This window comes from Dysidea avara, chromosome 4 (assembly GCF_963678975.1).
Source record: "Dysidea avara chromosome 4, odDysAvar1.4, whole genome shotgun sequence".
NCBI lineage: Eukaryota > Metazoa > Porifera > Demospongiae > Dictyoceratida > Dysideidae > Dysidea > Dysidea avara.
This window is the reverse complement of record NC_089275.1, coordinates 21451977-21465626: the sequence shown is the minus strand read 5'-3', so window position 1 is coordinate 21465626 and position 13650 is coordinate 21451977. Positions and strand designations below refer to the sequence as shown.

Here is a 13650-nt window from a genome sequence, read left to right as displayed (position 1 = left end):
GCAATGTCTGGCTGGTTGAGATGTACTGTATACAGACTTGACAAAAACAAGGTTAGTGTGAAAATTGTTAATTAGCCAGATATTGTAGCCAAGTACGTAAGTACCTCGACTTGTTGTCATTGGAATTTTTGTGCTAAAATGGTCAGATTTCCACAATCAGGTCATATCTATATACAGTGTGGCTATATATGTACATGTATGTATACATTTCAAACAAGAATTTTGGTGAAACTGAATTATCATGACCGTATTGTACCAGGTTACAATATCTGGCTAATTAACAATTTTGACTGTTATTGCCAAGTCTGCTTTCTGGAGATACAGTTATATAAGCAGGTAAACTGCTTTTGTAGGCACTTGAGTAACTGGAGCTGGGGCTAAAGCTTAGGCTGAAGCTAGGACTAAGTTTTGTCAACTTATAATTTCTGGTTCCCATCCTCCACTCAGGAATTTGCATGCAAGCAGGTGATCCATTTCCATTATTCAATTATAAGTTGACAGCTTTTCAAGCCAATATTTGTCTGAACACGGTCATAGCAAACTGCATTTTTTTTAAATATTGTGCCTTCATCTGTCACTGCTTGAAGTATCTTAGTTTACTACAGTGGTATATCCCCAGTATATGGAACAGTTAATTGTTTGTTATTTTAGTAGTTTTTCAGTAAACCCGCATTCACTGATGTTTTACTGAGAGTTTAAAACTTAGTAAAATAATTATGTTCCATATACTTAAGTTTACTGACACTTTACTATCAGTATAACTACAGTAAGGCATCATAACAAATTAGTAAACTAAGAACCTTCAAGCAGTGTGTATAGCTGTAGGCATAACACAATTGTGAATTTCTGTCAACTCTACAGCATGCTGACACATGGGTTGCTGACATTTTACAAGTTTGAGACTATGCAGTATGCAATAAAAACTGGAAATTAAAGAAAGAATATGGAATGATGGAACATTTTATATATAATCAATACAGCTTGGTTGTTCTTGTGTGAATGGATATGCTTATCTCAGTGTTGACCTTCACAGATATTTGTGTGATTTAGAATGGCTTTTAGAAATCATATCACATGTATGACTTGACTTTACAAAACCCAAATCATTTGGTCACAACTTTACAGCCATAGATAAATATGTAGTAAAGCAGCTGCAGCACAAGCAGGATGAGTTATACAACAAGGTTAAACATTTCAGGCATTGTTAAAGGTCAGACATATAATAAGAGGCTTGCATGATTCTCTTTATCAAATATAGCACAACCATCGCACTGGACTACTGCAGTTGTATGCATACCCAGCCACATTTTAGAATCTATGGCAGTTGATACAGCATATACATAGCATTAATCTAGCTGTTTCTTCTCTGTAGCTACTTTCACACCTCAGATCAAAGGAAAGCCAATGTTTATATATATCACATGTTACACTGGTTCTGGAATTTAAACAAGATATACACACTGTAAACAGTGCATATATATCATTAACTCAAGATATTGCACAGTTAAATGTGCGTACATCACGTTAACTCATTCCAAGAAATCCTCAGATTTCTTTGATGTCCTTTGCAATCTCTTTGTGAAAGCATTTTAAGAAGCTTAAGTGCTGTTTTTAATACAGGTGAGATCTACAATAAGTTCTAGACACCTATCTCAATGTTATGTAATGCATGCTAAATAGATTGAGCTAAAAGCAGTGAAGTGGCATTCATGTGCGACTATGATTTCAGTCATGGATATAATTTATTTGCGATTATTATAATGAACACAACTGGAAGCACTTGTAACAGAATTAAACCATTATTATCAAGATGTGTTTCAATGTCCTGTGTCTCTTTGGTCACTGTATAAACCCACAATCAAACTTTTCATATGCTCATGCCATTACGTGTATATTTGAACTCATAGCATGGCGACGCCTTATTCTCACATTGTTTCCAGTGTCCACTATTGATGGCTCAATATAAATACACTAGCAGTTTCCCACACATGTAGGCATGTGGCACATATCACAGACACTCATGCTCTGCCTGGTATACACACTTGCCCAAGGGCTGAAGGCTCGAGGGAAAGTGCAGACAAAGCACTTGTGCCGATGGTATAACTATTGCATGTATATGGTTGCATTGAGTTCAAGATCCATTCACATATGTATTAACCATTAAAGATAATAATTATCTTGATAACAAAATTATGGCATGTAATAGTTTTACATGTGCAAATAATATTTTTCAGGCTAGTTTTACTGTACTTGTGTTTGGAACCCTTTCTTGCAAGTGTTCCCTCTGATTGCTGTTGATACAGCAGTTTACAGAGGCTTACAATTATCTTGATATCTTGATAATTACAAAATCATTATCTTTATCACAACAAGTGACCACTATCGCTTTAATATCACTTTAGTGAGTTTTGGTTTGATATGTACTACTAACTACTATATTTGAATTTCCCAAAATTTTAGTTATTGTTGTTCATAAGGTAAGTCTTCCCACATCTAATAAAGTTATTTAAGGCCATTTACAAAATCAAGAATACAAGAAGCAGCTAAAAATTCTTGATGTCTAAACCACTCCAAATGAATTCTCTGTTTCCCATCCCCTATCCACATCTGTTCACTCATACAAGTATCACAACAATTTAGTGTTTTAATCATACAGTATTACTGCACAGCCTTAGACAGTGTATTGCAATAATAATCACTTCATTAAACATCAGCAATATTCAACTTACAGACAAATGTATGCAGACTAGCAACTTGAGCTACAGTTTCGCTTTCACCTTCATTGTTGTTGTTGTTGTCATCATCATCATTGCTGTTGTTGATTCTGCTGTAGTTGTTAATGGTTATATAGGGAAAATTATCATGATGTATACGTATTTGTAACAGATCTTTTACAAACATGAAAATAAGTCATTTAATTTTGCATGAAATGACTGCATCAGTAAATTATAACCACTTCAACTATGTCATACAGTATGATAGTACTTCATACAGTACGAAAGTACTGTATAGTAGGGACCACAAAGGAGTAGGCATGGCCCACGAAGTAACATCACCCAAAAACCAGCCTCACTTTTCCCAGACGATGATGAGGCAGTATTGGTTAGATAAAACTAAGCCCTAACAAGCTTTCAGATCAACCCAAAACGCTTTCAACAAGTTGTTACAAAATTTTGAAAAATATATTTGACTGAATTTTCTAGTGAATGACTGACTGACTGAGTAACTGACTGATGCTTTCAAACAAGCGTAACTCGATAACAGCTAACACTACGGGCTTGGTTTTTCACTGTTCGACGTTGCTTCGGCGCGAGAGGTGCCTTTTTGAATTCCGCAGTATGTACAATGTATTCTTCATGGACTTACCAATGTCCTCCTTTGTGTTCCATTCATCTTTGCTGACAGTGAAAAGTGTCAATTTGGTGGTAGCACGTGATGGCTTCCCTCCGTAATGGAAATCATCCGTATTTTCATAGTGGCTACTTTGATTGCAGAGGTGAACAGTTCCTAATTCCTACTGCTGTGTAATGGGTCGAACATAGCCGACAACGAAGCGTAATGGATACTTCACTTTTAGACGATAATTGATATAACTGGGGTGCGCAGCACCATTTCAGATGCAGTATGTGTGGGTTCACCGGTCATAATAATTATTTACAAAAAATGTTAATAAACAAGTACACAAAAAAAGGAATTTTCAACTATAGTAGGGACCATAGCACATAGATAAAAAGTACTGAAGCAAGTTGGAGTAGTGCACAATATTAAATCACAGTAAAACAATAAGAAGTGTTATATCCCTATACTGTGCTCAAGATACCATAATGATGTGCTATGGTCCCTATACTCTAGTTGAAAATTCCATTTTTTGTGTACTTGTAATATTATGGCTGATTAATTTCTACTTATGTATAGTATTACCTGAAACACTGATTTTTTAATAGAAATAGCACAGTGTTACAGCAGGCATTACCTTAGTTTCAAGAAATTGCCATTTAAGAGCATGTGTGTATATACCAAGTCCTGTATGCATGTGTTCTCAGCACTCATGTGGACAAAGAGTTTTATCCTAAAAATAAACAGTGTGTGAGAAGCAATTGCAAGGGTTTATACAAAGTATTTAATAAAGTTATGCATATAGAAAAAAGCATAGCTACAAAATTGAAAGTAAGAGTTAAGCTAATAAGGGTAGCAATGGTTCACACAATTTGTAAGAAATATGTAAAGCTCACTCAGTATATAGAAGAGAATATGCTTTCTAGTGGGGTCTGAGGGCTTGCCTCTACAGGAAATGTTTGAGAGCTCAGCCTTCTGAGATTGAATTTTGACCAGATTTTATTGAAAATGCATCTGAATGTTTTATTTGATTACAAGACTGCTCTACTAGAGTATATCAATCTTTAAAAGTGGAGGGGCTAAGGCAAAGCCCCCTCTAAAATAAAAGTGGGGGCTTTAGCCCACCTGCAATACCTATAGATAGATATTGCTTTCAAGTGATGTAGCTTCTTTTATTCCAGTTTGAAATTAGTGTTGTACCGATTCCCACTTCTTAGGCAAAACCGATATCCGATATTTTTTTTACAGATAGTTAACTGATAGCCGATTGTAGGTCTCTACATGTTACACTTGTGCATACTCCACTAAAAGTACAGCTAGTAAATCCAATGCTGTGAGATTGTACACTTACCTCAACTCAAAGTTGCTAGTCAAACAAGTGGGCTAGGGCTCCAACCATCACAGTTTATTATTGTGGTTACCACAATAATAAACAAATTACCTAAGTACATGCCAGAGCCTTTGACACCAGCCCTGCAGTGGTACTGCAGCTGCTGAAGCTGAACATACTAGTACCATATAGCCTAAATATTTCGAGGGGGGGGGGGGGGGGAATTTTTGCTTTTTTGAGGTTTTTGGGGTTAACAGTGAAAATTTTATCCTTGAAAAAATTATAGACCACCATATATTACATATGGGATTGTTTGCAAATCCATGAAATTTTTATTTTTACTCAACCTCAAAAATTTTGCCCCTCGAAATATTTAGGCTATACGGTAACCAGCTGGCCACAGCCCATTACAACCGATTTCCGTAAAACAGCTAATTATCAGCTTCTACTGACTACCGATCCAATAATCGGTACAACTCTATTTGAAATGTCACTATACCCAAGACCCTGAAAGTAATGTACATGCCTTTATTAGTGAGTTTAACATCTTGACCATTTGGCAGGCTCCTGTAAGCATTCGAGCGTTAATCGGATGACTGCAGGTTTGAAGTTGCCCAGGTCCAGTCATGGATTTTTTTCTCTTTTCTGCATCTTTTCAAACATACTTTATATGACAATTTTAAACAGGCTGTAAGGCCAGGTGTCTTACTGACCTTCATCACTTGTGCTGTAAAGCCATAATATATATTTTTTTAATTATAAGCATTCAACTATTTACATTGCTGGCTCTGTATTACAGTAACAATGAATGGACATGCACTTGACTGGGCTCATTATTCTATTGAATTTTAAAATTCCAAGAGGCTATGTATGTGAGATTCTGTTTACTGTATTTGCCCACTTTTTTAGAGTATCTCAGTCTGTTCCATGCAGGCTAAAGTTGCAGCTCATTCAAAGCCCAAAGTGCACGCATTGTATCTATATATGTGACCGGATTTGCGAAAAGGGGTCTTCCACACACATCCAATTGTATAAAGTTGGGAGACCATAACTTAGTGTGAAGCTAACATATAAACCTGAAATTATCTCCATTTATTAAGTTATGTTGGAACTCACTACTGACCAAATTTCAAGTCAAAATAGTTTTCCAACCTTAAGTTATTAATCGTCAAAGTTGGTAAATTGGATGTGTGTGGAAGACCCCTTTTCGCAAATCCGGTCACAATTATGTACCTAATGTATTACACCAGCATTATGCTCAAGGCTTTTACTAACCAAAAAAAAAGCTTAGTATTCATATGAGAATAAATAACAACTTATTCTCAAATATCACATCAAAAAGTAATAAAACATCCAAGAAAGTACTATTGTGTGGCATTTGTGATTAAATAGTTTTAGTGAAACTTAGAACATAATAAAATAAACTTTAAAAGTGTTGACTGACTGACTGACTGACTGACTGACTGACTGACTGACTGGTTGACATTGTGATGGCTAAGGCTATCGTATGGGCTTTTGTTTCACAGTTACTGTTGGATGCTGAACTGGTGCTCTTTTGGCATACTGCTATACATATCAGCATTAAAACCTGGTCACTACTGCTGACCCGGACGACCTGCTGACCCGGATTTGACCTGGATGTGACCCGGATTAATTAAAAGTGAGGCATGCATCAAGAGCTAAGTTTTGAGTGCCGACTAGCACGTTAAGCACAAGGGTGTCTATACTTATTGATTGATTGATTGATTGATTGATAAGTTTAACCTCTCAATGATCGGCACAGCCACTCTTCCTCATTGGAGGGACATACATACAAGCACATACATAAACATATACATACAAGCAAAATGCACACAGTACAATCCAAACATACATAATGACAGAACAATAATACACATACAAAAGAAAACAAAACAATACAACACACATGTACGTAAATTATATACAACAATTACAAAATCATTCAAAAGACAAAAAATAAGTATTGGTGGCATCATAAAAGTTTGTAAAAGACATTGGTTCCTTCAATCTAGGGGGCAGATTGTTCCATACTACAGTACCTTGATGTCTAGCATACTTCTGAGTTTGAGATAGCCGGACAATCTTAACGATGTTAGTCAGTGGGCATGATCCCATGTAAGTTTGCAGAAACCAAGATGCGTTTCCTGCAAGTGGGTGTGGCTTTGCACATATCTAATTCCATAATTTAAAAGGTATGACACATTCATGATATAAAGTGGACGTGGCTCACGGAAAAGCTGGCCTTGACCGTATCTCATACAACAATTGATTGGTGGGCGTGGCTCCATATAAGCCAGAAGGCAGCTATGGGCATGATTTCGTGCATACCTGTAGACTTTAGTATCACCAGAAAATGGGCGTGGCTGTACGTATGACTGCAGGCAGTCATCCGATAACTGGACGTGGCTCATGAAAGAAGCTGGTTGCATCAGGACTTAACTATGACGCGTTTATACACTTCCGTACCGTCCAACTAATTAATTTGCTTTGCACGTGATCCAATCCGGGTCAGACCCAGATAATTTTTAAAGCGGGTCTGACCCGGATGACCAGGACAAAATGTGACCTGGTTGACTCGGATGACCTGGGTGACTCAACCCGGTTTCAACGCTGATACATATACATAATACCAAGAGTCCATAATAAAGAGGAGAGTGTCCAACTCAGTACTGTACTATCAAAAATGAGCCCGGTAAGTACATATTGATAATTGTTCCTGTTTGGCCACATTGTATCCAAACTCATTTCAAAGAAGCCTCTCCATGAATGGGTGTCAAAGTGTTTAAAGGGCTTCTATCAAAACTCACTAGGCTTCTATAATATGAATATGGCTAAAATATGGTCACACAGGACAATTACCACTATGTACTTACCGGGCTCATTTTTGATGGACCAATACTGAGTTAGACACTCTCTTCTTTATTATGGACTCTTGATAATACACATCCCTTTGTCTTTCCCATTTCCTTTTCTGATAGGACAAGGTGCTGCTGTTTCATGGTAGCACACCAATAGTTTTGTGTTACGTACCTGTAGTTTTCGCATCACTTCTCCAGCAGTCAAAGTAAACAGATTGTGATTGTAAGCTAGCTTCATCATTCTCCTTGCTTAGTTATAGCTTAGTCACAGTGAACTAAGTTGCAGTATGCTAACATCCTGCATGTACTAGTAGCCACACATTAAAACAAATTATAAGTTATATATGGCAGAAATTGGCTGTTAATATTTTCAGAAAACTAGCATATAGCCTACCTGATTCAAAGTGATCAAAAGAGAATAGTAACAGTGGGACCAATTTAATCATTAATCTGGTAGCTACGTATAGCCAGATTAATGATTAATCAAATAAATATTTTCTTGTATACAATTATAGATGAATTTGTATAGTGGACAATCACTTATTATAACTATTTTATTAAACTCATTGCATGAAGTTTTAGTAGTTACATGCAACAAATCAGATCTAGATATACACTCACTTGATCTCCTTAACTCTTCTGATTCCCACTATATATGCTGTTACCAGTAAAACTGTTATAGGGAGAAGTAATAACACTGAGACTCCTGAAGTGATAGCAATAACAGTGGAGTGACCTAAGTGCAATGGTAACTCTTAATTGATTGCATAGGCTATAAATTTATTACAAGTATAAGAACTATAGTAAGGACAATGCAGTACCGCTGCAATAAAAAGTAGTGAAACAAGCTGGACCGGAGTAGTGCATAATATCCAGATGCTGTAAAACGATAAGACAATAAGAAGTGAATATCCTCACTGTGCAAAATACTGTAGTTTAAAATTCCTAATTTTTCTTATACTTGTTTGTGAACTTTTTTTGTCAATTGATGACCACTATTAAAAAGCTAGCTACCATCACATATGTAAATAGCTATACAATTCTCATATTCATGGGTGAGATCATAATCTGTGCAGATTATGAACTCACTCATGAATATGAGAATTGTATAGCAGCAATCATGCATCTAATAATTATATTGATAAAAGCACAAGGGCTGTCCACTTTCATTCAAGCTACTGATACACACCCACAACAGCACAGGGCGTCTGGCGTAGCCACCAGACTAATTCATTTATGTGCAGACTAACTCACTTAAAACAATTGTCTACTTTCATACATAATATCAGTGGTGGATACAGGGGGGTTGCAATGGTTTCAGCTGAAACCCCCTGTGAAAATAGTGCGTGCCCCTAATTAATTTACAACTCGTCAAGTGGGTGATAAAATCACCACGAGTTATACATAGTGTATTATATTAGGACTTTCTACTGGCAAAACTTCTTACTTTTTGTCTTAAAATCACCATTACAGGAGGTTGTCACCTTTTGTTTTTGGTCTTCAACTTACACTAGGCTGAAGTTGAGGAGAATCTGAAACTCCCTCTGAAAATTTCTAGATCTGCCACTGAATATATATTATGCTTTGTGCATACCATTCTCCATTTCCTGGTGGCAGGCGACATCTTGTCTACAACAGAGAATAGCTCACCAAACTACCTGCATGTGTATTCCAATATGTTGGTGCAATAGCATTGTGAAATGTGCATGTCTGGAGATCAAAGTCGTACTGTGCTATGGCTGCTCAGTATATGGAAGGATGAAAGTAAGACAATAAGTGCATGTAGCTATTGTATGATTCAATATACCAAAGGTTTCTTCTTAAGTGAATTTGAAGCGTTTCTGTGAAAGAAGTAGGGCCGTAGTTGTAGCCACTTTTCCACTACACTTGCATCAGGCAGGTAGTCTGTCGAAAATTCCATTAAATATTTTTTATAATTCTGTAGCAGCTTGACGAAAATATTTTGAGTCAATCTGAAGGCACCATTGGGCTAGATTTTACTCAACCAATACTGTCATGTTGTCATGAAGGGAAATCAAGGCAGATTTTTGGGTGATATTTTATTATGGGCCGCGCCCACACCTTTATTGCATCCCTACTATACAGTACTATCACATGTATGTGTGTGCATGTGGTTTACAGTCACATGGACAGTCATGTGGTTTGTAGTCTATTGACAATAATGAAGTTTGGGTTAGATGAAAGCACGAGGAGGGAACCGACAGATTTACTTGTTCATTCTGCGAATAATAACTACCAATTGGTTGCTAGGTGATAAAACAATTTTTACAACCCAGGGGAGTGACCATGAATGCTCTGTGGTGACTCCAATGAAATGTAAAGTAACAACAATAACATTTAAAACAGTTACTTCAGTATATTAGAATGTATTTCTTAGTTATGGACATTTCTGAGATACAGACTGTAGTATATACTGCCCGGATAAGAGAGGTTCTACTGTACTGTGCCATGGAGATCAAAATGCACAGTAGGGATATTCACATCTTATTGTTTTATAGTATCTGGACATTACGTACTACTTTGATCCAGCTTGTTTCAGTACATTTATTGCAGTGGTACTACATTGTCCCTACTCTAGTTTAAAGTTCCTAATTTTTATGATACCTGTTTGTGAACTTTTTTTTGTCAATTCATGACTGTTATTAAATAGCTAGTTACCCTCATATATGTAATACAATTCTAGTTTTAATCATATTCATGAGTGAGGTCATGATCTACACAGCGATCGTAAATCTAATAATCCAATTATATGCAAGGGGTGTCCATTTACATTCCAGCTCACTGGCCTAACTACTGATATATACACAGCAAACACCAAGGTCTGGCGTATCCGCCAGACTAATTCACTTACACGCAGTTAAGCCAGACTAATTCCACTAGATTATTTACTTACAACAGTCGTCTACTTTCATACATACGATTGTTCATACCATTCTGCAAGCAATCCATTCCTGGTGGCAGGCGACATCTCGTCTACAATGCAGAACAGCTCACTTTCTTTTTGTATATCATTTTACAAGCAGTCCATCAGCTCACTGAACTACTATGCCTGGAACCAAGACAAGTGTATTCCAATATATTGGTGCAATAACACTGTGAAAAGTGCGCTTCCAGAGATCAAAGCCGTACTGTGCTATGGCCACTATAGTGTACCGTATAGAAGGATAAAAGTAAGACAACAGTGCACATATTGTATGGCTATCAATATGCCAAAGGTTTCTTCTTAAGTGAATCCGAAGTGTTTTTGTGAAAGAAGTAGGGGCCGTAGCTGTAGCTACTTTCCCACTACACATGACTGAATACATCAGGCAGACAGTAGAAAATTCCATTGAAATATTCTGTAGCAACTTGACGAAAATGTTTCGAGTGGCACTTTTGGGCTAGATTAATTTTACCCAACCAATACTGTCATGTTGTCATGTGAGGAATTGAGGCAGGTTTTTGGGTGATATTTTATCACAGGTCACGCCCACACCTTCATCATACTGTATGATACATGCCTGAAAGATTTGATTATGGGTCAGTACTCTCAGCAGCTGGTCTGGTACGTTCTGGCTATGTTTGGCTAGACAAATCCTAGAGATATCATGGAGAATTTTGGTTATGTGAGTTTGATGTTTTAATTAGTATTATTGCATCATTTATGGCATAATTGTGGAGTTTCCCTAGATGGGTAAGTTTGCTTGTAGAGTGGTTATTTTGTGTGCATTTTGTGCTACCAGTAATGTGGGTGTGGTTCATATTCGAAAATGCACAGAAACATTTGTGTATAAGCTATTGCACTAATTCTCACCTTAAGCCCAATGTTTTGCAATTTGTAGGATAGCGAGGACAACAATTGAAAAACACTTTCCATCTGAGTGGTTTTCATAGCCAAATCCAAATTTTGCATACTAATCACATGAGTATTAATCAATCCCCACAATCAATTTTGGCCTTCACATTTTTATACTCGGTTGGCCAGATGTAGCCTGGGCTACATTCAGATGTAGCCTAGGAAAGTTGCCAACTGGGTTACGTTGCAAATATAGCCCAAGTGGCTCCTTTGATCTGACGTATGAAAGCGATACATACTGTATTACATGTTTGTATGCATATAGTAGCTACAAGCAAAGCAGAAGGGAGCTTCTAACCTGAAAACTTAGCACTTCAAATAGTGGAAATCCAGAAACTTTTGCTGCATGCATACAGGTGAGTATAATATTACAGAAGTAACTACAAAGTTAAGACAAATGGTAGTGTGTCATCTGGCCAAGAAGCTGGTGTAATGACTGATTGTGTTATTTCCAGGAGCTACTCTACTTACTACTGTATGTTTTCTTTCCAAACAGCACAAATACAACTAGAATTTCCCTCCACGTTCAGTATTCTGTATATTAACAAATTTGAGTAAAATTTTCCTATAGGCATTCTAAAGATACACACCACCAAATTTTTTTTTCTTAATTGTAATATGTCATACAGTCAAGAAAGCTGGCACACCACACCATGAGTATACAGTAGGCTGCAAAAAAAAGTTTACGTTTATAATTTTAATTACACTGTAGTAGCGTAATTACAGAGTGTAATTACGAATTATGCTCTATTGGTAATTATGAATATATTGTAAATATGGCTGGTGAAAAACTACCTTTTTGCATAATTATGGATTACGGTCAAAACGTAATTACAGTACAAACATGGTAATTACTTAGTAATCACACCGTAATTACAATTACGAAACGTAAACTTTTTTTTGCGCAACCTACTGTATTTACAGGAAAAAAGGGGTGCTGAAGGTGGAGGACATTTGCAGTATAAAAATGATTTCAATTCAAAACTGAAGCATAGAGCTATGTATGCATGAAAATCATGTTTTGTTTAGACACATAGCTACCAAATTTGAGCAAGATTGCCTAACACAATCGTGAAATATGAGCCTTCAAAATTCAGCTTATAGTTTCTTAATTTTTTGTTTAGGAGGCTCGGGGGCTTAGATTACTCTTTTCACACACTTTACAAAAACTATTATAAAATGCAAACGCATATCTCAATTTTCTTGAGCTTTGGTACACTTTAAGAGAATATTGTGGCAAAATCACATACCAAGTTTGGTGAAAATCTGATTAGTCATAGAGCTATGTGTGATTACAAAGCAAAAACAAGCAACTGTAAACCGTGGGGTTGAAATACTTAAATGGAACAGTCACCGTGGGGTAAAAAGGTACATGAAAAATGTCGGAAAAACTTACCAGTGGAACATCCATACTAAACACCCAAATTCTAACCATTGCTATACCAGCTGTTAATCTTACTTAATTTCTACTTTATATAAAAAAATTGAACTAAACTCTAGTCAATAGAAATAGTTCATAATTCATAGATCTACCAATGGAAAATCTAGAGCATTCCAGGGGCGGATCCAGGGGGGTCTTTGGGGTCTTAAGACCCCCCTCAGGTTGAACCTTGAACAAGAAATCTAAGACAGAAAGTGTGCGGAGGAAAGCAGAAAGATCGATGTACTCTAGCATCATGTGATATGGATTGTTTAAAGTTCAGCAAATGGCACTACACATGCTTACTGTGAGTGGAAGAACTGGCAACTGCAAGGGAGCAATGGGGTTTGATATTGTTGTATAGGTACATCTGGTTTGTTTAATCTTCTATATAAAGTAGTGTTTTACTGCCAGTACTTTTCTTTTGTGGTAATGCATCTGACTCCGCCTTTGGTCAATATGGGCACATGATATCACTCGGCTGTTCTTGAGACCTCACCCAGAAGACATATAATGAACTGAACTCCAGTTCCCGCACTCGACAGTATGAATTACGGAGTGATACAGGAGTTAGCTACTTCAGTAGTTCTTCAACTTAGTCAGAAGAAGTGTGATGAACAAGTGTTTCATCATTCATCATAACTAGCTACTGTGTGCCAGGAAGTTGTGCATGTAGTAAACTGTAAGTCTAAAATAGCATAGTATAGCAGTAAGCTGTAGAAACAGCAGTGTAGGTTTCCAGCTAGTTATAGCTAGATACGCACATTGTGTTTGCTAAAGTTTTCCTAAGGGCACATTTTTTTATGTATGAATGCTACAACTGTAGGTT

The 13650-nt window shown here is 36.8% G+C and overlaps 1 protein-coding gene across 4 annotated transcripts in view; it reads right to left on the bottom strand.

Moving 5' to 3' along the window:
- Positions 1 to 13650, bottom strand: part of LOC136254265 (tyrosine-protein kinase Mer-like) — a 60544-nt gene that overhangs the window by 23755 nt on the left and 23139 nt on the right. For 2 of the 4 annotated variants that reach the window (XR_010700404.1, XM_066046929.1), the window contains exons 4-5: positions 8167 to 8281; positions 2730 to 2827 (exon numbers count right to left, since the gene is read on the bottom strand). Coding sequence is in view for 3 of the 4 variants with exons in the window: in XM_066046929.1 (XP_065903001.1) it covers positions 2730 to 2827; positions 8167 to 8281 (213 nt within the window). In the remaining variant the exon portion in view is untranslated. The remainder of the gene's footprint in view (positions 1 to 2729; positions 2828 to 8166; positions 8282 to 13650) is intronic. The other 2 variants (XM_066046931.1, XM_066046930.1) reach the window with 2 other exon arrangements.